Source organism: Somniosus microcephalus, chromosome 30, assembly GCF_052327205.1.
Source record: "Somniosus microcephalus isolate GS21.2 chromosome 30, FLI_Smic_1.0, whole genome shotgun sequence".
NCBI lineage: Eukaryota > Metazoa > Chordata > Chondrichthyes > Squaliformes > Somniosidae > Somniosus > Somniosus microcephalus.
This window is the reverse complement of record NC_141016.1, coordinates 15661405-15688127: the sequence shown is the minus strand read 5'-3', so window position 1 is coordinate 15688127 and position 26723 is coordinate 15661405. Positions and strand designations below refer to the sequence as shown.

The following is a 26723-nucleotide window of genomic DNA, read 5'->3' as shown; positions in this document are numbered from 1 at the left end:
TCGAGCCGCGGGAAATTTTGAATTTCGGTGAAAGCAACGGACGCCGCAAAAAAAAAATAACACAAAAAAAACCCTTCGGAGGAAATCGGCACCCCCGGGGACGGTGGGAGGAAAAAGTGCTCCGCGAGACCGGGGGAGGGATAAACGTCGTCGGCTGAAGGGCATTCCAGCGGCATCAGGTCAATGCGGGGTAGTTTGGGGTTCCTTTTTTTCGATCTGCTGTGTGGAGTTGGGCGGGTGAAGGAAACTAGGCCTCAACGGCAAGCTCTGGGCGCGCGGTGACCCCTGCCCCTGACCCGGGCTGCGCGCGGTAACCCCTGCCCCCCGGGCCCGGGCTCGGGCTGCGCGCGGTGACCCCTGCCCCCCCCCGGGCCCGGGCTGCGGCTGCGCGCGGTGACCCCTGTCCCCGGGCTGCGCGCGGTGACCCCTGCCCCCCCCGGGCCCGGGCTGCGCGCGGTGACCCCTGCCCCCCCCCCGGGCCCGGGCTGCGCGCGGTGACCCCTGCCCCCCCCCCCGGCCCGGGCTGCGCGCGGTGACCCCTGCCCCCCCCCGGGCCCGGGCTGCGCGCGGTGACCCCTGCCCCCCCCCGGGCCCGGGCTGCGCGCGGTGACCCCTGCCCCCCCCCGGGCCCGGGCTGCGCGCGGTGACCCCTGCCCCCCCCCGGGCCCGGGCTCGGGCTGCGCGCGGTGACCCCTGCCCCCCCCGGGCCCGGGCTGCGCGCGGTGACCCCTGCCCCCGGGCCCGGGCTGCGCGCGGTGACCCCTGCCCCCCCGGGCCCGGGCTGCGCGCGGTGACCCCTGCCCCCCCCCCGGGCCCGGGCTGCGCGCGGTGACCCCTGCCCCGGGCTGCTCGCGGTGACCCCTGCCTTCTGCTACAGCCCCCCAAGCTTTCAATCATTGCTGGAGTGCCCCGGGCACCCAGGCTGCCTGCAAGCAGTGGCCAAACCTTTTAAAGTCTAATCTTCTTGGGCTACGTACAAAGTTAGAGGATGCCTTTCATAAACTTCAGATACTTATAGGTTGCCCCTGCTTCAATTTAGGATTTCTGTCTCAGTAATGCAACAATCCCATCGGGATTTATACCTGTCAGGGGGGCCTGTTGGTGTACGTGTTCAATAAAGGGAACAACACAGGAAATAGGCACAGGATTTTAATGGACTACAAGGATGATCCCAGAAATGCGAGGATATACCTATCAGGAAAGGATGGACAGGCTGGGTCTCTCTTTTTCTCGAGAAGGGAAGGTTGAGGGGTGACCTATTGGAGGTTTTTAAAATCATGAGAGGCTTTGATAGAGAAGACACAGATAGAGTGCTTCCATTTGTGGGGAAGAGCAAAAATAGAGGCCATCAAGAAATTCAATAGGGAATTCAGAAGGAACTTCTTTACCCAGAGAGTGGCGAGAATGTGGAACTCGCTACCACAGGGAGTGGTTGAGACAAATAGTATAGATGCTTTTAAGGGGAGGCTGGACAAGCATATGAGGGAGAAGGAAATGGAGGGTTCTGCTGATAGTTAGATGAGGAAAGACAGGAGGAGGCTCGAATGGAGCATAAACTGATTGGTCCAAATGACCTGTTTCTGTTCCGTATAGCCTATGTAACCCTTTCCAAACTTCCAGGCCCACCAAATAGAAACAGGACGAACATGAATGAGAAATAAACCTGCAAAATGAAGTTGAATTGCCAGGGCTCACAGTAGTTCGAATACCCCTGTCGTACTGCATATCTGGATAGTGTCTGAGCTGTATGACACACTGCTATCACTCGGAGTAGAAGCAATTTGATTAGATAAATTAAAAGCAATACACAAGAAGTATGTCAGAAAACCTTTGTGTATTGACACCAATATGTTAAATAAGCATTCACATAATGGAGAGAGTGAAACTTGATTTAAGAGCGCCCAGAGACCCAAAATATATGAGTGGGTAGAGGGAAGATTAGAAATTTGAAGGTAAGTGAAAAATCTGAAGGTGACAGCGATCAGACCATAAAAAAGGCATGATCAATTTGTGAAAATCTTATTAAAAATGTACATTAGAGAGAGAAAAAGAATGGGAAATTTCCTTTGTTGGTCCATTCTGGAGTGGGAGTGTAAGGAAGGGCCTGGCTTGTAACTGTATGAAAATACTCTGGGATTTTGGAGTAAAAAGGCCAGATCTTTCAACATGGTTACTTTGCGGAATGTAAATGTAGGCTGGGCGAGCTTGAACGGGGCATGTGGCGGGGGGGGGGGGGAGACTGGGGGGAGAATTAAAAAAAAAAAAAAAAAATCTACATCCAACCAACTTCAGGTACAATCAGAAAAAAATGTTTCCTTGATTTATTACTATAATAACACAATTCAGTTTATATTGTCTTTTTGTATTTGTGAAGCACTTTGGGATGATTTTTTTACCTTTAAATGCACTTTATAAATGCAAGCTGCTGCTGTTGCATGACGTACTGCCTGGAAATCAGTTTTTGAGTGCACTCTCGGGACAGTAAGGTTTAATTGGGATACTGAAGTGTGGTTATTAAATACCTTTTATTATTGAGCGAAAGTAGGCCAGTGAGCTGATTGAGCTCTGCCATGGCAGCTCCTTATCTTTTTAATGAGTAGATAATTTCTCTAGTGGCAGAAGGGTCGAGAACCAGAGGACACGGATTTAAAGTGATTGGCCAAAGAACCAGAGGTGACTTGAGGAAACATTTTTTTACACAGCGAGTTGTTGCGATCTGGAATGCGCTGCCTGAAAGGGCGGTGGAAGCAGATTCAATAGTAACTTTCAAAATGGAATTGGATAAATACTTGAAGGGAAAAAATTTACAGGCCTATGAGGAAAGAGCAGGAGAGAGGGATTAATTGGAGAGCTCTACCAAAGAGCTGGGACAGGCACAATGGGCCGAATGGCCTCCTTCAGTGCTGTATCATTCTGTGCTTCTATGTCTTGTGTTGTGGAGATATTCATTATTGAGGGTAAAGTTTTTGTTGGATTTTTATCAACAGCAAAGCAAACATTAAAATTCAAGCCATGATTGAAGCCCCTGTCCAGGTCTGCATTTGGCAGAACATGGCACTTTTAGCAGATGGTGTCAGCCGTGACTGAAGTCGTAGCATCCTCACCTCTGAGTCAGAAGATTGTGGGTTCAAGTCCCACTCCAGAGACTTGAGCGCGTCATCCAGGCTGACACTTCAGTACTGAGGCATTGTTGCCGTCTTTCAGATGTGGTGGTCGCACTTCCAGTCAAGGCTGTGACAGATGATTTACCAGAGGGTTCAGAAGATGTGTAATAGAGAACTTGAAGGCGAGTGGAACAGCCATGCTGAAAACTGTACTGGTGATCATGGATAATCTAACAGCAACTAACACACCTTTAGAAAGTACCAGTGTGAGGTAAATAGAGTGATAGTTTAAAAGGCCACAGGGATCACTTTTCTTAAAAGCAGGGTTCATGTGAGAATGTTTCCAAGGAGTTACGAAAGGTGGACAAGTAAGATGGCAAAGTATAAGAGTAAGTTGAGAAACACACATCTTAGACAATTAGAGAGATGAGATCCAGAAGTAACTGCAACTGGATTGCTTTTGTATGTCCCTTTTTGATGTCAGTAATGACATTTTTGTTCTGATGAAGTGTGTACAGCCTAAATGATAACCTGTCTTCTCTGTTTTCAGATGCTGATGGACTCGCTGTATATTTCTTGCATGTTGTATTTTTGCATGAGTATTTTGATACTACTAGTTTGCCTTGCTAAAGAGATTTGATAATTGTTGGGTGTTCTTATCGAGTGTTTGCTTCTCACAGGACAAAATGAATACCTCCACACCAGTGTCCCAAGCGGGCTCTGCTGACCACACTTTTGTTTCTCCGGCTACAAAGCGACAGGCTATTCCGAGCCTAAAGACTGCCATAAAAATGGATGTTGCAGCAAATGACGATGAACGTGAAAGGAGGGAGAGGAGACGCTCGAAGGTGACCGACATACAGCTGAGTGGCATAGAGAGCCCGCTGGTATCCCCAGGGCAAAGGTAGGGGCTCACTGCGTCATTTCTTCTTGTCTTCACTTAACATGCACACAAGTTCACTTTCCAGCAATGATCCTTGGATATTCAGGAGCAGAACTCTTTGTCTTCCCGCCGCATAGTCCTTACTGCTTTATAACCGACTGTGCCCCTGATTTCTTTATCCTTGGATGGCAGGAATGACGTATGAAGAGAGATTGAGTCGATTAGGCTTATATTCGCTAGAGTTTAGAAGAATGAGAGGGGATCTCATTGAAACTTATAAAATTCTAACAGGACTAGACAGACTAGATGCAGGAAGGCTGTTCCCGATGGCGGGGGAGTCCAGAACCAGGGGTCACAGTCTAAGGATAAGGGGTAAGCCATTTAGGACAGAGATGAGGAGGAATTTCTTCACCCAGAGAGTGGTGAACCTGTGGAATTCTCTACCACAGAAGGCAGTAGAGGCCAATTCATTAAATATATTCAAGAAGGAGTTGGTATTTCTTAAGGCTAAGGAGATCAAGGGATATGGGGAGAAAGCAGGGACAGGGTACTGAATTTGGATGATCAGCCATGATCGCATTGAATGGCGGAGCAGGCTCGAGGGGCCGAATGGCCTACTCCTGCTCCTATCTTCTATGTTTCTTCCTCCTGAAGCCCTGGCATCCTCTGGGGCAGTCTCTCTCAAGTTGGGGTCTGCGGACCCCTGGATCCATAGAGACACTGACCAGAGGTAATTTCAAGTCTGCTCCTCTTTATAAAACCAACACTGATTCAGTTCTTTGCAAATTATTTTCAACACCTGGGCCTGCCTCCTCAGAGGCCCCACGGCTCTCTCTCACTTTGCATCGAGCGCTCCCTGCCGGTCGAGCCGATTCCTCTCCATGGCACCGCGACCCTGTGCTGTCCTCCCGACACGTGATCAGAGTGCCTGCGGGGGCCCTTCAAACATGTGCCTGAACACGTTCACGCAAACACCTACACTCCCACAGTGCAGCCGTTACAGAACTTGCCAGTGGGACAGTATGGCGGTGAGTCGTGCTTCCAGCAGCACGTGCATGGGTGCGCATGCCCTCAATAATCTTGGCCAGCCTGCTGACGGCTTTAAAAATTGTCCAGCACTAAGGGGGCGATTTTGTGAATGGAGGCGCATTGGAGGCGGGACTGCTGCTTGTTTCAGTCCTGCCTCTATCGAGTTGTGGCCAACCCGCGCTATTTTCCCTTAATTGACCTTGCTAAGCCTGCCCAGTGGGCTCAGCAGGCCAATTAAGGGAAAGCCGGTTGCAGAGCACGTCAACGCATGACATGTCAACTGTCAAAAAATGTTGACAGATGAATTGTCATCGTTTGACAGCTCTGTGAAGCTGTCAAACAGTGACAATCTCTGCAGTTTGATGAGGTCTTGCATACAAGACCTCATCCACCTTCTTTCTTTTACAGAATTGAGATGTTTGTCGCATATATGAGAATGCAACGGACATCTCTCATCTGCAGCACGGAGGTCCGAGACTCTCCGCATAGAAACCGACTGAAGCCTGCAGGAAGAAACAAAGGTAAGTACACTTTTAAAAACACTTTGCACTTACCTCAGATACTCACCTCTCCACTCTTGCACCCATCACTCACCTTCACACCACACTTTTGCACCCCTCGACCCCCGCAGACCCAGTACTCGCTGAGCTGAGCCGGCGGGTTTTGGAGCCTTCGGGAAGCCCGCACTTGTGAGGGCAAAAAGGGGATAATCCTATTTTCTGCCTGTTCACTACCTGTTAACAGTCAATTAATAGGCTTTAATCTCTTCCCGCCTCCAAGGAGACAGGACCCGGCACGGGACAGCTACCCGCCTCCTGGGAAGATGGCATGGAGGTTTGCCACACGCCCCCAAATTCTGCCATTTCCCTGGCAGATCCGCCTCCTCGGGGCTGAGAAAATCGCCCCCCAAGTTACTAATAGTGGCCGTCTGTTGCTGCAGAATACCCAGAATTGGTGTAAGAAGGAGGCACACCCATCCCACTGATATCTGTAAGTAAATACCTGTTTTCTTAAAAGTATTATTAAAACATTCTTTACATGCAGCACTTTCATATTATGAGAATTATATAGTATAATTTAGATGGGGGTCCGTGATTACTAATCAATTTGTAAAGGGTCCTTCAAGCAAAAAGTTGGGTACCACTGCAATTACATGTTGAGACAGTATTGGTGACTGGCTTTGCTGGTCATGTTTATTGTCATGTTTCTTCTGCCTAGGTTTGGCTGGATGCTAAGCAGTGCATGAGCAGCTCCTGTACACGGAACTAACTCATTCTGACTGTCACTCATTGTTGCAGGGGGACCCCCCAATCCTTTGTAACCAAGCTGTCAAATAATCAGATATCTGAACACTATTCTACCTGCATCAAACTGTGTTCTGAAAATGTAAGTACTGTAGATGGCTGTCTTTGTGCTCACTTGAAAACTGAACCGGTTTGTCCTTTGCAATCTCAAAATGTTTCATATTTAGAAAAGAAAATGGGCCGTCTTGTACTCCTAGGTCTTGTAGCTAGCATAACCCAGTACTTTACCAAAAGAGGAACTACTTATACCAAAAGAGGAACCCAGTACTTGTTGAATCACTTTGAAAGGATCATCCTTTCAATCTAGGCTGACACTCCATTGCAGTTCTGATCGAGTGTTGCGTTGTGAGAAGTGCCGTCCTTCAGGTGAGGCTTGAGATCACGTCTACCTGTTCAGGTGATAAAAGCTGTGCAAATAACAGAGAGCTCACTGGGCATCCTGGCCAACATTAGTTCTTCAACAATGCCATTAAAGTTTAACTGGTCATTTATATTAAAATCGGCACATGGTGGCAATCTGAACTCAACAGAAAATGTTGGAAATACACATCTGAAATTTAAAAAAGCAGATTCAGGTTATGCCTTATGTCCTGCTGTTTATTTCGAGCATTTAGTGTAATTCATCCTGTGTGGCATTGATGTGACAAAATGCTTGTTTTTTTTGCCCATTCTTTCACACAAGAGACTTGGGCATGAGCTATGTTAAAACGTGATTTTAGCAAAAGCTTGCCTAAAAGCTTCTCAAGATAACCCCGTGATGGATTATGGATCTGTAGGCAGATAAATTGTAATTAATGTTGTGAGATGGGGAGTTGGTTCTTTCAGAAACTAACCAATGGCCAATAAACTGACACATCTGGTTATTCAGAAACTAACCAATGGCCAATAAACTGACACATCTGGTTATTCAGAAAGACACCTAGCACCTTGGTGTTGAAGAACTCTTTTGATCTCTCTGGGTTGGGTAAGAGGCTATTAAAAATCATTAGGTCCGTCAAGCAACAGCTGGCTACACCTAGTGTTACCTCAATCCACCTTTTGAGAGATTGAAGGAGTACACATGGAGATCTGGTCCAGATCACAATGGAGTTTCATTGTTACTGCATAAGTGTAAGGCAGTGGGAGTCAAGTTCCATTTCAAAAGTAGGCACTTGGACCACTTAAGGAAGTGACTGACACCACTGAATCTAAAAAGGTATTTGCAGCGGGTGTGTCTATTTGCAACACCAAATTTCTGATTGGTCCCCTTAGCGGACAAGACACATCCAACAGTTTGTCTGGAATGTGTAATTTAATCCTGCTTGCTGGAGTAATCAAGATCTTTGCAATGTGTAATTTGATCCATTCTTTGTGACAGCCAGGCTCCAGAGCTCACAATGCTAACACCAGTGCTCTCAGAGAACAGACAGGGCTCACCCTCCCGGGTTAGGAGCGCTCACACTGCCGAGTTCAGATAGGAAGGGGTGAGGCCATGGAGGGATTTTAACATGAGGATGGGGATTTTAACATCAAGGTGTTGGACAATATTCCAATGACAACGGTGGGGTTTTTAGCAGCACTATATAAATGCAATATTTATTCTGTGACTCTCGTAGAAAATCACCACGAAGAATGCATTTGGTCTTCACCTGATTGATTACATGGCTGACCTGCTCAAAGAGAAGGAATCTGAACTCACCAGCTTCAAGGTTAGAAATGCGTACAATACAGAAGATCTTATTAAATTGATTCTTATAATATCTCCCCTGTGACTTTGCTAGAGGGCCAGACCATCCCTTTAGGGCTTCTGCCACTTTACAGTAGCCATGTGACTGACATGATCTCTGTTAGCTCCATCTCTATAGTTTGGATTACATCTCATTAGTCATCTTCTGTTGCCGAGATGAAGGGAAAGTGCTTGAGATGTGCCCTGTGATTCTTTGGATTTAGTTCAGTGGATGTTGGATATTGCAAATCCTTTAGGCACAAGATTTTGGAGTCCAGTGTCCCAGCTCTTTGGTTTTCTACCGGTGTAACATTTCATTAGCTTTTGAATGCAACAACGTGCAAGTCTTGAATGGGTTATAATTTATTCTTAATTTTCCCTGCCTTCTCTCTTTTGGTGATCCCTCTACTTGGGCCTTCTGCTCCAAAGCAGGGACTTTTATCTGCCAGATTCACTGTCAGCACTGCACCTTGGTTTCAGTTGCAACACAGTGAGCAAGTTGTATTCCCATTGTTTGAGCTCGATCTAGATCATTGCAGGTCTAGTCCACTTTTCAAATAAAAACGTGCAAGAGTCCCGGGTAAGAAAGAGGTAGGATGGATGACTGCTGTTTCTAGGACCACGGTACCAACAGTAAACTATTGACTGAGTCACAGTGTGCGTCAGCTTCAAGTGTCATGGTTTTTAGTGCACTTCACCTGTTGTGGTTTCCTCTTCAATATTCCGAGTACAAGAAATGGGAAATCTGACTAGGGTAGAAGCCCTGTGCCTCCAAAGAGAGGTCAAAGAGCAAGTTACATGACTGAGGAAGCTGTGATTACCAGCCATATTAGAAGTGGTATTTACCTATCAGCAAGATTAACATTGCAGACAGAGGCACGCCTGTCTGCGGGTAATGCTCTTCCGTCCAGGACAGGTTTCTTGGTCCTCAGTGTCTTGAACTACTTTATTCACAGGTTGTTGAAGATGGTAATCTTCAGGCCACAGGTTCAGATAACTGGATGGATCTCTAGAACTCCGTATAATATATTTTGGTTTGCCCGATCAAAAATTCTTGGAGTTTAATATAGTGAGAGTGAGCGACTGATGCAAAGGTTTCCCATTTGGCATGATGTCAGCACCCAGATTGAAATGCTTGTCAGTAAAGGCAGCTTTCTTGACACCAGCACCTTTTTCTCTTCCCATGATTAGACAATTGGCTCAACTAATAGCTTTCCTAAAACCTCACATTTCTGAGTGCTCCAGGAAAGCTAGAACATCTTGTTAGTTATGACTCGAGATATGTTGGCGCTCGCTTTAGTCACATAAGTATTCGTCGAATAGAAGAATGAGGGGTGATCTCATTGAAACATATAAGATACTGAGGGGGATTGACGGGATAGATGCTGAGAGGTTGTTTCCCCTGGCTGGAGAGTCTAGAACTAGGGGGCATAGTCTCAGGATAAGGGGTCGGTCATTTAAGTCTTGAGATGAGGAGGAATTTCTTCACTCAGAGGGTTGTGAACCTTTGGAATTCTCTACCGCAAAGGGCTGTGAATGCTGAGTCATTGAGTATATTCAAGGCTGAGATTGATAGATTTTTGGACTCTAGGGAAATCAATGGATATTGGGATCGGGGCAGGAAAGTGGAGTTGAGGTCGAAGATCAGCCAGGATCTTATTGAATGGCGGCGCAGGCTCGAGGGGCCGTATGGCTCCTAATTCTTATGTTCTAACAGCAAGCTGCTTATGTGCACGATATGACTGCTCAAGATACCCGGCACTGATGCTTCTTTACTGGCTATGGTCATATCAAAGTCTTAGAGGGACAATGTACTATGATTTTCTTATTTGTATAATGGTGGTTGAACCTCATTCTATGAATGTAAATGACTGTATGTACAGTAGGTAATTTAATCTATTTTGCTAATAGTTAACTGAAGTAACTTGCGTGCATGGCACCGATTTGTTAACCTGGTACTTTGTAATTGATTACAGATGGCAGCTGGCACGTTGGATGCCAGTACTAAGATCTATGCTGTGAGAGTGGATGCTGTTCATTCGGATGTGTTCAGGATCCTGGGGGGCCTGGGGAAGGTCTCGGAAGAGCCGGGTGCAGGTGAGCCACTGCAATTTTTTTATCTTTCTTGTTTAAAAGGAAAGTTTAGTTTTATTACTCCTCACCACTTGGTTGCATCATTAAATGCGGCAATTACAAGATGAGAGAAACAGTCCTATCTTAATGTGAAGTACTTGATATTTTACCCTCCAGTTCCCTTGTATAAAAATATAAAAATAGAATTGTGATTTAGGGAGCTGGGAAAGGCCCTGTTTTATAAATTTTACAATCCCTCGGTGTTCCAACATACTATAGCTGTGCTTTCTCTGTGTCTAGAGGTAAACCCTGGTTCTTCTGATGCTGTGAACGCAAAAGGCTCTCAGAAACAACACAGAAAGAAGCATTCATACAAAACCATTGAACAGAACTTGAGCAACATCACGTACGGAGCGAGCGACATGAAGTGCGAGGTGAGATTATTTTGCCTCTCCCGAAGGTGGTTGTACGATTCAACGCATGCCAAAAACCCCTCTGCGATTGAGCTAGTGATCGTTCTTCATGTGTAAGCCTTGACGGTAAGGGTCGGCAGGCTGTTCAACCATAGACAGCACCTCCCAAACCCACAACCTTTCCCAGCTAGAACGACAAGGGCAGCCGGCGCACGGGAACACCACCACCTCCAAGTTCCCCTCCAAGTCACACACCATCCTGACTTGGAAATATATCGCCGTGCCTTCATTGTCGCTGGGTCAAAATCCTGGAACTCCCTCCCTAACAGCACCTCGGCAGCGGTTCAAGAAGGCGGCTCACCACCACCTTCTCTAGGGCAATTAGGGATGGGCAATAAATGCTGGCCTTGTTAGCGAAGCCCACATTGCATGAATGAATATTTAAAAAAAGATGGAATTATGGCTGTGCTGAACCTTGTCCTCAATTCCACACATGCACACTTCCAGGAGAAATCACTGAATACTAATCAGAAGCAGGAACCCTGTTTTTATTTTTTTTAAATTATGTTAACTTGGAACTGTGATATTGTGCATCAGGAAGCTGAAGAATGTTCTAGTTTACTTTTATAAATTTTAGAAGATAAGATAACAATCATTAAAATTTTAGAATGTTTGTCCCATTGAATTATGTAATTGTAGTCCATGGAATGTAGATCTTTTTCTAAGTAACAATTTTAACACCATTCTTAATGACCTGATGAAATAAAGAATGGTTAGCAACTTGCATTTTCCAATATAAATGAGGAATGAAAGATGGAAACATGTTTGTTTTAAGAAGCCAAATAGAAGAATCCTAGTTCAGAACACACTGCAGGTGAAGTTTAATGGACATCTTGTATTTTGCAGGTTGACCCAATGTTCCAGAAGGCCGCCTCGTTGTTTGATGAATGCAGCACTGTGGGGGTTTTCATGGTTAATCTCCAGACGTATGGACACTCTGCTCAGCTGCTGTTTGATTCAGATGTCAAGCTCTTTCAAACTGGTCCTGCACCAGAATTGCCACCTGTTGGCCATGTGGAGCTATCTGACCTTGGAGGTAAGTTTTTTTTTAAAGTATTGCTGAATGGTAACATTTCTGTGTCTGCAGAAGTATTTTTACAAGTTTAGTATCCCTAATGATTGTTATCTTCTCCCTGAAGAGGAGGATAATCTATGTTAATCCACTGTATGCAGTTGCATGCTTCCAGTCACTTACATAAGAACATAAGAATTAGGAGCAGGAGTGGGCTATACGGCCTCTCGAGCCTGCTCTGCCATTCAGTAAGATCATGGCTGATCTTCAACATCATCTCCACTTTCCAGCCTGATTTCCATATACAGGAAACTTTGTGCTATCCGGCACCGACGGGACCGAGCTGTTGCCGTGCCCTCAAAACTGCCGGACACTCCAGCGCTAATGTTGAAAGATACGGAAGCTTCTGAGCTCCGTATCTGTCAACAAACCCTGTTGCTTCTTCTAAGCGTTTCTGTAGCTTAGCAACAGCTTCAGCAGACCTTGACTGTTGAGGAAAAAAGCAACGAGAAAAAAAAACCTAACGAAAACGGCACCTGATTTTTGCTGGTGGCTCGAGCATTCCAGACAGTTAGCCTCCAGATAACACAAAGTTTCCTGTATCTTGATTCCCCTAGAGTCCAAAAATCTATCGATCTCAGCCTTGAATATACTCAGTGACTGAGCATCCACAGCCCTCTGGGGTAGAGAATTCCAAAGATTCACCACCCTCTGAGTGAAGAACTTTCTCCTCATCTCAGTCCTAAATATAACCAACATAACAAAAAAACAGATTATCTGGTCATTAGCACATTGCTGTTTGTGGGAGCTTGCTGTGCGCAAATTGGCTGCCGCGTTTCCCACATTACAACAGTGACTACACTTCAAAAGTACTTCATTGGCTGTAAAGCGCTTTGAGACGTCCGGCTATATAAATGAAAGTCTTTCTTTCTAAATGGCCGACCCCTTATCCTGAGACTATGCCCCCTAGTTCTAGACTCCCCAGCCAGGGGAAACAGCCTCTCGGCATCTACTCTGTCAAGCCCTCTCAGAATCTTATATGTTTCAATGAGATCGCCTCTCATTCTTCTAAACTCCAGAGAGTATAGGTTCAATCTCTCACTATTGGACAATGATTACATGCTGGTTATGAGTAGTATAGCCTCCTCTATTTCTGCTGTTAGTGGATCTTTCCAGTAAAGGTTCTCAAGTCACTGGACTGTAGTGTCAGTGTGATTGGCTAGAGCAAGTCAGTTTGGGTGACTGCTAAATCGCTGATTAGGCCCACAGTTATTTCTCTAACATGTAATTAACAGTCAGCTTTCTTTATGTGGTGCACAGCATCTGGGGAGGGGCTGGCTCCAGTCTGGTGTGGTAACGTGTCAATTCATAACTGGTTGCCAGATTAGTGACCGACGGCCCTGGAATCCGGTGGCGCAGTCGACCAGCGGGCGAGTGAAGCCCTGGTGTGCCTGCGCTATCTGGCAGTGATTATAAATCTCTCTGCCGATGAGTTTTTCCAGCAGATGGTCTTTTTGTTTAGTCCCCTTTAATCCTCCTCTCCACAAGTGAAAGCAGCCCTCTGGCAACCATTCGAAGTGGCCATTCTCCGTGAGTGAGTCTGGACAGGAACAGTCAATATGTATCTTGCCCAAGGAGGGTGTTAGCATTGAAACTTGCCTTGTTCTTCATTACCATCTGTGCATTCGCTTGCAGTTGGCATCATTTGTACTGGGAACCTTGGCTGATTTTTTTTTTCCTTCCTTCTCCCTAGCTTCACGAGAACAGATGTAGGTGTGTGTCACACCTACCTGGGTGCAGTCCAGTGCTGAAACTCCAGTCCTCCTTGTTCTGTGTGGATTGGTGCCTATCACCCAGCACCATTTCTCACGGAGCCATGGGGGTGGTTTAGAGCAGGGTTTTTTTTAACTGATTTTACAGGAGACATTAAAAGTCACCAATCGAGCAGGTGCCACCTGAACAATCCCAAATTACAACAAACTATTGGCTACGTCCTTTTGTATAATCATATCCGGACCCAGTTTTGATGCTCACACTGCTATATCAGCCTTCTATTGACTCTGGTTACTGGCCTCATTATTGTCTAGACATATTGCATGTAACAGGATTTTATTCCATGTGTTTATCTGTAAACTGCCCTATATTTAAGCTCTGTTTCCATTTAACTCCTGACAGCCCTTCAGCAGTCTCTGGAAGACAAGACAATCTGTCCTTCATTTGAAGATTTTCAGTTTACAAAGTGGGACAGTGAGGCCCACGATCAGGTAAAGCAGGCAGTCTCTCACACTTCTGACATCCCCCCCCGCAGCATTAGTCTCATCGTGCTATATATGACGTAAGAAAACTACTAGGCACTTGGTCTAAGCGTCAAACAAAGCTTTAATCAACTGTTTTACAACATGGAGGTCTAGTTGTGTCCTTCACTAGTTCTTGTTAAGAATGTCCTGCGCAAGCTGGGCCCGTGCCCGAGTATTTATACTCTCCCTGGACAGCGCCACCCGCAGGCCACTCAGTTGATTCATGTCAGTACAGGAAACTTTGATATCCGGCACCGACGGGACCGAGCTGTTGCTGTCCCATCAAAACTGCCAGCCAAACCAGCGCTAATGTTGAAACATACGGAGATTTTGAGCTCCGTATCTGGCAACAAACCCTGTTGCTTAGCAACAGCTTCTAAACAGTCGGCCGTACCTTGCAAGCGTCTCTGTAGCTTAGCAACAGCTTCAGCGAGACCTTGCAGAGCCTGACTGGTGGAAAAAAAAGCAACGAAAAGAAAAAAAACCTAACGAAACGGCTCCTGATTTTTGCCGGTGGCTCGAGCATTCCGGACAGTTAACCTCCGGATAAACCAAAGTTTCCTGTATATATGTTGGTAGAATAAACAGTTCTGGCATCTTAAATGTTTTCTGCAAAAGGAAATGGCTGTGCTGAATGCGTTTTGTTGCCTTGCTGGCTATTCTTATTTAGTGCTGCATATGGCTTGTGGTATTACTGTTGCAGTCTTGAACTTTTGTTCTCAGAATAGATAAGTACAAGACTGACCAGGTGACTGGGAAGGGAGCATTTCTTCCTGCTCTGTGGAAGGTGTTTCAGTGAATGGACTGTGCTCATCTATTTAGTGTTGGTTTGAGAGACTATAAATTTTAATATTAATCTGACGTTTACTTTTTGTGAATTTCATAAAGTGTTGGTGATCCTTCTGCTCTAGTTCTATCCCCAACTCATTCAGATTGATTTGTAACCCACCATTTTGAGCCCCGTCCATTTTCCTGTTTGTAAGCACATACCCACAACGGAATATTTCACCGCATTATCCACTATCTGCTCCCCAGGCTGTTTCTTCGATGATGGAGAAATTCAAGAAGAGTAACCACTTATTCGATATCAACGCGGAGCCGGAATTTGGGGATAATCAGCCTGGAGGCAGTGACGCTCAGGTGGATGACTTTGACGGGGATGTTTGTGATGATGACGGATATCTGGCGGGACAGGGTTTTGATGACCAGCAAGAAGCCTCCGTGTTCGGGCACAGTCAAGACGGGTAAGAGGAGTGTTTTGCAAGCTCCAGAAACACCGGCGGGTCACAGCAATTACTGGTGCTCCCCAGGACTGCAAGTCGAAACCTGTTTCATTTAAATTCAGTCAAGATTATGAGCAAAAATAAGAGGTTTGCTGGTGGCCAATGAGATGGAACAGTACCACTTGAGATTGAAAATCTGTTCAGCGGAATATTCCTAAATTGGAAGACACTTGATTAACATACTCCATCTCTTTCATAGTAAAGAAATGATCCCTCTCACAGACGTGGATTTCAGCAGCCTATGTGTGCAGCTTTCAAACCAGCCGGGGGAATATTCCTACTTCAGCCCCAGAATAATGAAGATGTGGGCAGGGCCTAATCACTGGCGTTTCAAAGCTCGACACAAAGGTAAGTGTTATAAATCTCATCATTCATCAAGAAGCTACTCGTGAAATAACGCTGGACGGCCAGCTGGTGGCGCCGTCCAAAGAGTATAAATACTTGGGCGTTGGCCCAGGGACATTTTGTAAGACAAGGAACTAGTGAAGTACAACTAGACCTCCATGTTCTGAAACAAGTTGATTAAAGCCTTGCTTTACACTCAAACCAAGTGCGTAGTGAGTTTTATTACGTCAGTAAGTGTAACAGCAAGTGCACGCGAGTGTGAGGCCTGTGCCAGAGGTATTGCAATGTCAACATGTTTGTTTACCCGTGATCAAATAGTCCTTTGAAATCGGTTCTCCAAAACTTAATTTTTTTCTCCAAGGTGGCCAGCTGCATTTTCACTAGGAATGTTTAATTGGACGGCGCACTTTATATATATATATATAAAAAAAAAAAAAAAATCTGTACTGATTTTTTAAAATCTTGTTGGGCAAATACTTTGAATTCCACACTTAAAGCAGAAGTGCAGGAGATGTGACCGAGTACTGTGATCGGCACAGGAATGGTATAAGAAAAGGACCTGCTCCTTGTAGAATGAGTGTCAGCGATTCTAAGCACCTTCAATAATTTTTCTTTTTCTCTCCAGCAGAGGCCATCACTGATAAAAACAAGCGAAAGCAAACCAAGAAAATATTTGAAATTGACTTCGATGAGGACATCAATCTTGAGACTCAGTTCAGAGAGACCAGGGTTTGTATATAACAACATTAGAGCGTGTAGCACAGGGGACTGTATTTTTTTTAAATTTTAGTTGAGGGACCTAGATGAAGGCCCAAGGCCCACAATACAGGTTAAAAGGGAGAGATGACCAGATAAATCAGGAAGTGGAGTGGTTAAGCTTGGTTTTAAAAGGGTTTAAGGGGAAGGGAAGACTGGGGGAGCTGAGAAGTTCCACGGTTGAGAGTTATTCGGGAAGAATAAAAGAGTGGGGGTGGGGGGGAGATTGGAAAGGGGGATGGAGAAAAGATTAAAGAAAGTTTGAGAGTAATTAAAGTGAGATGCTGACAACTGCCTTACGACACTGGTGGGAGCACGGTGGCATAGTGGTTAGCACTGTTGCCTCACAGCGCCAGGAACCCGGGTTCGAATCCGGCCTCGGGTGACTGTCTGTGTGGAGTTTGCACATTCTCCCCGTGTTTGCGTGGGTTTCCTCCGGGTGCTCCGGTTTCCTCCCACAGTCCAAAGATGTGCGGGTTAGGTTGATTGGCTATGATAAAATTGACCCTTAGTGTTAGGGGGATTAAATACGTGGGGTTACGTGGATAGGGTGGGATATGTGTTGGTGTAGGGGTTACGGGGATCGGGTGGGATATGTGTCGGTGCAGGCTCGATGGGCCGAAATGGCCTCTATCTGCACTGTGAGGTTTCTGTGATTCTGTGACTGGCAGTGGGATTGTACAGTGTATGTGAGATGCAGTGGTGGTACATCCAAGATGGTCTGTCTACATTGGTGCTTCCTACTCGGTATACTTGCTTCCTTCCCCTGAGATCACCACATTGTATAAACATGTGGCGTGTATGTGATGAAATAACTCGTGTGTTCTGGCATTTGTGTTGTTGTTGTTGTTGTACTTGTTAATGTCTGGAATGTTCTACCGGTGTAACCACTAATGCTCCTCCCTAGCCCCGCCCCTCTGGCCTTTAGTTTTAAGCTTTAACCTCACGGATTCAGGCCGTTATTTGGCACATCAGTGTATAGGGCTGCGGTTTGTCTCTTCTAGAGGGGCTGAGGATCCCTGCATGTAGTGTCAACATTCGGGGTGTGACTTCTTTGATGTATTGGGTGGGTGCGTGGGCAAGAGGTTCTGTGTTTGAACTATTACTGTTGTGCTCCGTTTCTTCTAGGCTGCCACAACAATCTCCAAAGCTGCATTAGACCGACACAGTAGAAAGCTGACGACGCTGCCTACAGATTTCCATTACAATCCAGACAGCATTACCCGTTTGTTCCTTAAACCTTCTGTCACGGTAAACGGAACGCATTGTCCCATAAATTCAAATAATGAATCGCGGCATGGCAAAATATTTTCATATTTCACTCTCATTGAGTGCTCACAAGTCGAGGCACCTTGGAGAAGTCCGAATACGCAGTGCCCTAGAGTAACAGGAGCTGGGCTCAATTCCATAATTCTCCATGTGATGAGTTTCCATTATTAGCTGTCCCACTGTGGAGAAGCCAGCTGCTTCTTTTTAAGGCTGGAAACTGAGAAGAACGACTACCCCATACCCACAAGTGGCAGGCAGAAGCTAGAGAACAGGTTGCCTGCCCTTGTAGCTAGAATTGTGACTTAAAAAAATAGAATGGAGGAAAATGACTTGAATGAGAATGTCTGTCTCCCTCAGATGGGGTGCACTCCCACGTAAAACTCCTGCTACATACACTGTTGCATGGGATATACGGCACAGAAACAGGCCATTCGGCCCAACCAGTCCATGCTGGCGTTTATGCTCCACACGAGCCTCCTCCCGTCTTTCCTCATCTAAATCTATCAGCATAACCCTCTATTCCCTTCTCCCTCATATGCTTGTCTAGCCTCCCCTTAAATGCATCTATACTATTCGCCTCAACCACTCCCTGTGGTAGCGAGTTCCACATTCTCACCACTCTTTGCTTATAGGATTGCATAGGGTATACGGCACAGAAACCGGCCTGCTTGCAGGTTAGATATACACATGGCTCCGACGGAGAGTAAAGCTCCCTCCCCTTTAACCCCAATCCTGTAGAGCACTCCTTACTGCACCAGTTTGACAGGTAGTTGTCGCTTTGTTGGGAGTAGTAATGTGCTCCTTGGAGTATGAGGACGGGGCCCAACTGCTGCATTCTTCAGGGTACTGTAGTGATAAACATTTCACAACTTAGCCTGTGCCCATAGACTGGATGTTGGTTCGTACATCTGGAGTGGGGTTAAACGATGGACTGTGAACCACTCAGGTGTGTATGTGTAAAATAATTCTGGTAGAGGGCTCTGTCTTCTCCATTTGATTGTGTATCCCTGGCCCAGGAGTGTTTGATGCTGACGCCAGTGTTCTCTCTAGGCTGCACAGTAATGGGAAAGGTCCCACGCAGGCCGCTCACCAACTTTTACATTGTAAATACCGCTCGTGCGCAGAAATTTAAAGGAACCGCGCATTAAAAGAAACAAGCCGCGCAGAACAAAGAGCAGCTGTCAAAGTTAGAGTAAGGGTTCCATTTTCTACTGTTGACTTTCCTCCCCTTGATCAGTATGAAACTTTTCACCAAAATTGACTCTTTGCAGATAAAGCGGATTGTGAAAGAAAATATCAGCTCGGACCAAGATGAAAGAATCGGGCAATATGATTATAATAACCCCAACGATACTTCAAACTTCTGCCCGAGAACTCAGGTCTGTGTCTATTGCTTACGTACTCCTTCTGCAGATTTTTCTTAAATGGCCAACATGACCATGAGCTACTTGTGAATTTTTTAATGTAATAAATTCCTTTCTTAGCATGGCTCCCCTTTTTTATTTGTCCTGCAGTCTGATAGTGATGATGAGCACGATGGGTTTGTTGCTGCAAACGACTCCTTTGCGATGGAGCAAGACGAGAATGGCTTGGAGCTAGATGGGAAGGGGTTAAACATCACAACCTACGGAGGAGAAAACCTAGTGGCAGAACCTCAGAAAGTAAGTGGATTACATAAGAGCGTAAGAAATAAGAGGCCATACAGCTCCCTCGAGCCTGCTCCACCATTAATTAAGATCATGGTTGATCTACCTCCACTCCATTATCCCGCCCGATCTCCATATCTCTTGATTCACCTAGAGTGTAAAACTCAATCTATCTCAGCCTTGAAACATAGAAGATAGGAGCAGGAGTAGGCCATTCGGCCCTTCGAGCCTGCTCTGCCATTCAACGAGATCATGGCTGATCATCCAAACCCTAGCACCCGGTCCCTAAACCGACAGCCATCCCACCCAAGCCCCATCCCCGTAACCCCACGCATTTAATCCCCCCTAACACTAAGGGCCAATTTTTTTTTTTAAATCATGGCCAATCAACCTAACCCGCACATCTTTGGACTGTGGGAGGAAACCGGAGCACCCGGAGAAAACCCACGCAAACACGGGGAGAATGTCTGTGTGGAATTTGCACAGTCACCCGAGGCCGGATTTGAACCCGGGTCCCTGGCGCTGTGAGGCAACAGTGCTAACCACTATGCCACCGTGCCGTGCCGAATATACTCAACGACTCAGCATCCGCAGCCCTTTGGGATAGAGAATTCCAAAGGTTCACAACCCTCTGAGTGAAGAAATTTCTCATCTCAGTCCCAAATGGCCAACCCCTTATGAAACTATGCCCCCTAGTTCTAGACTCTCCAGCCAGGGGAAACAACCTTTCAGCATCTACCCTGTCAAGCCCCATCAGAATCGTGTATGTTTCAATGAGATCACCTCTCATTCTCCTGAACTCCAGAGAGTATCGGCCCATTCTACTCAATCTCTCCTCTTTGGGCAATCCTGTCATCCCAGGAATCAACCTATTGAACCTTCATTGCACCGCCTCTAAGGCAAGTATACCCTTCCTCAGATAAGGAGACCAATACTGTGCACAGTACTGCAGGTGTGGTTTCACCAAAGCGCTGTACAGTTGTAGCAAGACTTCCGTACTCTTGTAGAGTTGCAGGCTGTAGTCGAGACTGCAAAGCTACTTTTGCTGTGTATTCAGGCAGTGTAGGGGACGTGCTCCTCTGTGCGTGGGTGGAGTAGGAATACTTGTACTTGAGGCTTCAGCAGGCCCTGCACTGGAAAATAAGTGCTGTTTGCAAATGTTCTTCTTGGTGGGGATGTGTGACAATGCGTCAGCCTGACTCACTTGTAACAGATAGGGAAAAAGAGGCAGGTTTGATCACTGAAGCCTCTTATTGGAGCATGGCCCGGTGATTCTACTGCGCAAAGGGTCACTGTGTTAGGCACTTAATCACCGGTAAAGCTGGAGGCCTGCTCTTGTACCCAGTCTGGGCTTCAGGATGTGTTCAATGGAATGAGAAATGCAGCGGGTGGCTACGAGCTGCGCAAGTTTACAATTCTAACCCTAAATTCTAAATCTTTACAGGTCAACAAAATCCTGTTGAATTATTCAAAAACAGCAAAAAAGATGGATGTGAAAAGACTGAAGCAGAACATGTGGGATCTTCTGATTGGAAATACACACATCCTAGATGGAAAGGTGAGGAGTGTGCTGAATAGGATCAGTAACTTTTGGAAAGTTGCTGCATCTTTTAGAGCTGTTATAAGACTCAGTCTGAGCACTCGTGTGAGAAGCTGTGTTGCCACAGGTCCAGAGTTACCCTGAGAAGCTGCTACCAGCTCACCAGGCAAACTTACTGTTGGAAATCAGTTTAAAACGCAGTCTTGTCTTTTTGTGCTCATAGATTGTGGGTTCAAGTCCCACTTCAAAGACTTGAGTACACAATCCAGGCTGACAATCCAATGCAGGACTGAGGGAGTGCTGCACTGTCGGAGGTGCCGTCTTTTGGATGAGACGTTGAACCAAGGCCCCCTCAGGTGGACGTAAAGGCACTATTTTGAAGAAGAGAAGGGAGTTCTCCCCAGTGTTCTGGCCAATATTTATCCCTCAACCAACATCACTAAAACAGATGATCTGGTCATTATGACATTGCTGTTTGTGGGAACTTGCTGTGCGCAAATTGGCTGCCGCATTTCCTACATTACAACAGTGACTACACTTCAAAAGTACTTCATTGGCTGTAAAGTGTTGTGGGACGTCCTGAGGTTGTAAAAGGTGCTATGTAAATGCAAGTCTTTTTTTTAAAACAGAATAAGGTGGCTGAGGAGCTGAAAGTCAACGCAATGACAGTGAAAGGACAGCAAAGCTTCACAACTATCACCAAGAATCTGTTTGAAAGGTTTGTTTCTTTATCTTGTTGGGACCACCCTACCAATAAGGGTGTGCTGTCTCTGTTCAATTAGCCACCAGGAATATGTCTCATTTTGTTCTTAATTTATTTTAGAAATAATTCTTCAACTGATTAGAATCATAGTATGGTACATCACAGAAGGCCATTCGACCCATTGAGTCTGCGCTGGCTCTTTCGAAGAGCAATCCAGTTAGTCCCACTCTTTCCCCATATCCCTGCAATGTTTTCTCCTTCAAGTATTGATGATGATGATTGATTCAGTTGGTAACTTCTTTTGGGACACAATGTCCAATATAGCAGAACTGGGTGTCTGTAGGGTCTGAAGACCAGCCAGCTTCATACCTGTGCCTCTGCACTTAATTGTACATATGTAGTCTCCCTGATGCTTGTGTCCAATTAGTACTTTTTTTTTATGTCTACAGATTGCCCAGTACAATGGCAAATAACTTGTCTGTTCCCATGGCGTTTGCCTGTTTGCTGCACTTAGCCAATGAAAAGGTATGTATACAGCATTATTTCACCAGGTATTTCATGAGTGACTGAACATCGTGTATCTAAAAGTTGAGTAGCATAGAGTTTAGCCCTCGCAACCTGCGGGTGACAGGCTAGAGAACCAGGGCTCCTGTAAGGCTGAGCACTGGATCACAGTTAGGTTTAGTAAGGGCTGGGGTGGCTGATGGGACACTGGACCAGGTGGAGGTCTGGTGGCTGTTGCATGTTTAAAACAGTGTTTTATTATCTTACAGAATCTTGAAATCGAAGGAAAGGAAGATTTGTCTGATGTTATTATCAAACAAGGGATCTGACGACATCCTGCCTTGTACATAGCTGTAAACGATTGGTTGAAGGGGGACTGTACATAGTTGTAAATCTTTCCTCTCGACAGTGTTGTGGCTGTAACTCACCTCATGGATGCCTTTCTAAGGCATAGTCTTTCCTTCACTTGTGTAAAGAATGTATTTGGGAAAACCTGTCTAGAGCTTCTCAGCCTTGAAGTTATGCTTGAGATTTATTTTAAATGATTAACACCACTGCTAATATAGCAGAGCGAGGACTTTCATATAAATACATTAAGTATTTGTACCTATTATCTATTCTACTGTCATTTCAAGACTTTTAAAACTTTTATTTTGGCTAATGTATTTTGTTTTATAAATTGAATTAAAAAATGTAGTGAGTGCCATACCTTATTTAATGGAGTTAAGGATTTAAAATGAATAATTTGATTTAAAATCAGTGGCTCAAAATGTCACGGCACTTTTCTAAGAATAGCAGGGAGTTCTCCCTGGTGTGCTGGCCAACATTTATCTTTCAACTAACGCCACCAAAAATATGATCTAATCACTTCCTCATTGCTGTTTGTGTGACCTTGCTGTGTGCAAACTGGCTGCCGCATTTCCCTACGCTACAACAGTGACTACACTTCAAAAAAAGTACTTCATTGTCTGTGAAGTGCCTTGTGGAACTTCTTGAGGTTGTGAAAGGCACAATATAAATGTGAGTTTGTTTGTTCGTTCATGTGTGCTCCTCTATAGGGATTCCACACAATCTTTCCCATCTGTACTACTTCAGAGATAAGTTCCATTTAAAGACACTTCCAGTTAATGGTATAAAATTCATTCAACCAGAAAACTAATAGCAGTTTACAGGAAACTTTCGATTTACCGGCACCTAAATAACCGGAAATCTCGGTTAACCGGCAAAATTCAGGAGTAGGTTCAGGTAAGTTTTACTTCATATTACTTGCCTTCCTCGATCTGTTGCTGTGCAATTGGGTGTGGCTGCAGCTGTTGCTAAGCTACAGAGACGCTTGGAACTTGTGGCCATTGTTCTGCACCTGTTGCTAAGCAACAGGGTTTGTTGCTTTATATGGAGCTCTCAGCTCTCCGCATCTTTTACTATAGCTCTCGGTTATCCGGAATTTTTGATGAACCGGCACCACGTCGGTGCCGGATAAAAAAAAATTTTCCTGTAGTTCTAACTTTTCAGATTTCAAAGGACTTTTTCTTTAAATAAGGGACACAACTAATAGAAACCCAAAATAAAGGCAACTTATCAAATTAAATAATGTTGCTGCCCGTGTCCAGTATGCCCCCCAGTCATGGAAGGTCTCGAGCGTACCGGTGGACACAGTCTGCTCCTTCTCCAGGGTCGCACGGACAAGGCCGCAGAAGAGAGGCAGGCAAAGTAACCGCCCCCCCGGGCCGCGTCCAACCTGGACCTGTGGATGGTCACCATGGAGCCAGGAGATTTCAAATGGAAGGATTAAAATTAAGAGCCCTCCAACTACCACTTTGGAAGGTTTATTTCTAAAGTAAAGATGCTTATAAACAACAGTACAGGCATGTGATTTGCAGAAATGAATTCCTTGTACTGACAGGTGCCACTCATTCTTGGCTTGTCGGTCAACATTTATTACAACAGTCATCAGCTGTACAGACACAGGCGTGAATTCATCTGAAGTTTACTTTAGTCCCTGATGCATTGATTTAGCAGACAGCGTGCAAAGGATTTGGCACTGATTCTCTACTTTTTTTTTAATATAGATTTTTTTTTTCTGACTGCCTACACTGTCAGTCTGAGAAATTAATCTCTCAATAAGATTCTGAGTACCGAGTTCCTTCATATGTTGTGGGAAGTGTTGGTTGCACTTTCTCCTCGAGTCAGGGATACACCGTGGTGAGGCTGTCTGGAAAATCCGCTGGTCTGAACTGATTACAATACAGTCATATTGCAAAGTAACTCAACAGCCCTCAGTTGACACCGGTACGGTCTAATTGTGTTTTCCTTGTAAGTGATTACTGGGAGTTCTTTGTCCCCTCCAGTACATCTTGGCTTCATGCGTTGAATCCAACTATTTTCCCAGATGTGCCATAGCTTCTCCTTTTCCTGCCCACTTGCCCAACTTTCAATGTTCAAAGTGCCTGCAGGGACTGGATGAAAAGAGAATGGTTTGGGAACAACATGCAGGAGCTAGGCTGCATGAAGCCAGCCCTTTCCCTTTTCAGTATCTCCCACAGTATCAGTCACTGGCTTGACAGAGTGAGAATAATGGTCAGGAGGCAATGATAAAATACTTTGGGAAGGAACAGCGAGATCGACAGATCATTCCCCGGTGACTGGCTGTGGATAGTTGTACCAAAAGAAAATGTATTTGGGGTGAGCATAAACATTTTCTATTGATAAACGGGTCTCATTTGGTACATCAACTAGCGAGGCATATCACTGGCGTGACCTCGCTTGCAGCTACTGCAATTCTGTCAAGATAGGGCATCTCCGTGTGCATGTTGTCTTCCAAAATCTAGGGCTCATTTGTCTTATGGGAGTGAGGGTGTTGCACTTTAGTGGCTGCACTGCCTCCCACTAGCCAAATAGCACAGACTGTCTTCCACAGCCAGAGTTAAGGATACCCAACTTCACTAAGACTGGGCTCACTGACACTGGAAAACAAATATAGTGGCATGACCAGCTGCCATTGGTCTGAAGTAGTTCCAATGTAAAATGTTCATTTTGTGTACTCTTAACTGGTCAAACACAATAAGAAGCCCAGTGTTAAAATTTACATTCCACTCATGCCACTGACCATTAAAATGGTGGTGAGTCATTAATAGAAACATAGAAGATAGGAGCAGGAGTAGGCCATTCGGCCCCTCGAGCCTGCTCTGCCATTTAATGAGATCATGGCTGATCATCCAAATTCAGTACCCGGTCCCTGCTTTCTCCCCATATCCCTTGATCTCTAGCCTTAAGAAATATATCTAACTGCTTCTTGAATATATTTAATGAATTGGCCTCAACTGCCTTCTGTGGTAGAGAATTCCACAGGTTCACCACTCTCTGGGTGAAGAAATTCCTCATTTCTGTCCTAAATGGCCTACCCCTTATCCTTAGACTGTGACCCCTGGTTCTGGACTCCCCGACCATCGGGAACATCCTTCCTGCATCTAGTCTGTTCAGTCCTGTCAGAATTTTATAAGTTTCAATGAGATCCCCTCTCATTCTTCTAAACTCCAGCGAGTACAAGCCCAATCGACCCAATCTCTCCTCATACGTCATTCCTGCCATCCCAGGTATCAGCCTGGTGAATCTGCGCTGATTGTATTCAGCAGGTCCCGTTGTGTATCGACACATCGCATTCAGTAAACCATTGAACGGATACCACCTTGAAGGGTTGTCAGAACCGACAACTGTTTGACGGTGAACAGTGTCGATCTTCCTTTACACCAACTGATGGGTGAAACAGGGTTGCTAAGGGCTGTGTGTGAATGAGAAGGTCTGGCATTCCCTCGCTAAACCTCTCTACGTCTCTCTCCTCTAAACCCACCTCTTTGACCAAGCTTTTGCTCACCTGTCCTAATATCTCCTTATGCGGCTTGGTACCAAATTTTGTCTGATAACGCCTTGCGACGTTTTACTACGGGAAACTTCGCGATATCCGGCACCGACGGGACCCGCGTGATGCCGATCTATGAAAACTTCCGGACAGACCAGCGCTAATGTTGAAGGATACGGAGGTTTTCAACAAACACCGTTGCTTAGCAACAGCTTGTAAACTGTCGGCCCGCACCTTGGAAGCGTCCCTGTAGCTTAGCAACAGCTTCAGAGAGGCTTTCCAGAGACTGACTGTTTAAAAAATTGCTAGAAGAAGAAGAAGAAAAACCTAACAAAACGGCTGCTGAGTTCTGCCGTTAGATCGAGGTTTCCGGACATACAACCTCCGGATAAACCAAAGTTTCCTGTACGTTGAAGGCGCTTTATAAATTCAATTTAAGAACATAAGTAGGAGCAGGAGTAGGCCATACGGCCCCTCGGGCCTGTTCCGCCATTCAATAGGATCATGGCTGATCCGAACCTAGACTCACGTCCACTTCCCTGCCCTCTCCCCGTAACCCCCAATTCCCTTATCTGCTAGGAAACTGTCTATCTCCATTTTAAATTTATTTAATGTTGCAGCTTCCACAGCTTTCTGGGGTAGCAAATTCCATAGATTTACTACCCTCTGAGTGAAGAAGTTTCTCCTCATCTCAGTTTTGAAAGGGCAGCCCCTTATTCTAAGATTATGCCCCCTAGTTCTAGTAAATTTGTTGTTGTATTGTCTTCTAAAAGCCAAACACGGTATAACCTTCAATGTGATGAAGTGCTTTCTTTCCCTATCCCAGTGACAGTAAGGGAAGGGCAACAGAGACTTCCAGCAATGCCAATAGTCAAACTTCAAATGTTAATTAACCCCAACTGTTCAGCTCCACACGCATACTGAAAAATGAGACAAATCCA

At 45.5% G+C, this 26723-nt stretch overlaps 1 protein-coding gene across 3 annotated transcripts; it reads left to right on the top strand.

The window, feature by feature from the left end:
- Window positions 1-22632, top strand: ncaph (non-SMC condensin I complex, subunit H). 3 transcript variants are annotated; one of them, XM_085971037.1, is made up of 18 exons: window positions 1-179; window positions 3785-4008; window positions 6315-6402; window positions 7916-8008; window positions 10002-10122; window positions 10399-10532; window positions 11418-11607; window positions 13759-13847; window positions 14916-15124; window positions 15363-15511; window positions 16137-16237; window positions 17393-17515; window positions 18805-18912; window positions 19048-19194; window positions 20624-20737; window positions 21349-21437; window positions 21872-21947; window positions 22196-22632. In XM_085971037.1, exons 2-18 carry the CDS (start codon window positions 3791-3793, stop codon window positions 22253-22255), a joined length of 2109 nt encoding a protein of 702 aa, XP_085827163.1. In that variant the 5' UTR covers window positions 1-179; window positions 3785-3790; the 3' UTR covers window positions 22256-22632. The 3 variants fall into 3 exon arrangements, with proteins under 3 accessions (XP_085827163.1, XP_085827161.1, XP_085827162.1); XM_085971035.1 differs by having other exon boundaries at window positions 16134-16237; XM_085971036.1 differs by lacking the exon at window positions 1-179 and adding an exon at window positions 878-1952 and having other exon boundaries at window positions 16134-16237.
- The last annotated feature ends 4091 nt before the right edge of the window (window positions 22633-26723 follow it).

Excerpts from the sequence above, each read along its gene's own strand:
- ncaph (XM_085971035.1), top strand. The coding sequence starts at position 3,791 with ATGAATACCTCCACACCAGTGTCCCAAGCGGGCTCTGCTGACCACACT. Across the intron at positions 13,848-14,915 it reads ACAGTGAGGCCCACGATCAG|GCTGTTTCTTCGATGATGGA; the intron begins GTAAAGCAGGCA and ends TCTGCTCCCCAG. Across the intron at positions 21,438-21,871 it reads ACCAAGAATCTGTTTGAAAG|ATTGCCCAGTACAATGGCAA; the intron begins GTTTGTTTCTTT and ends TTATGTCTACAG.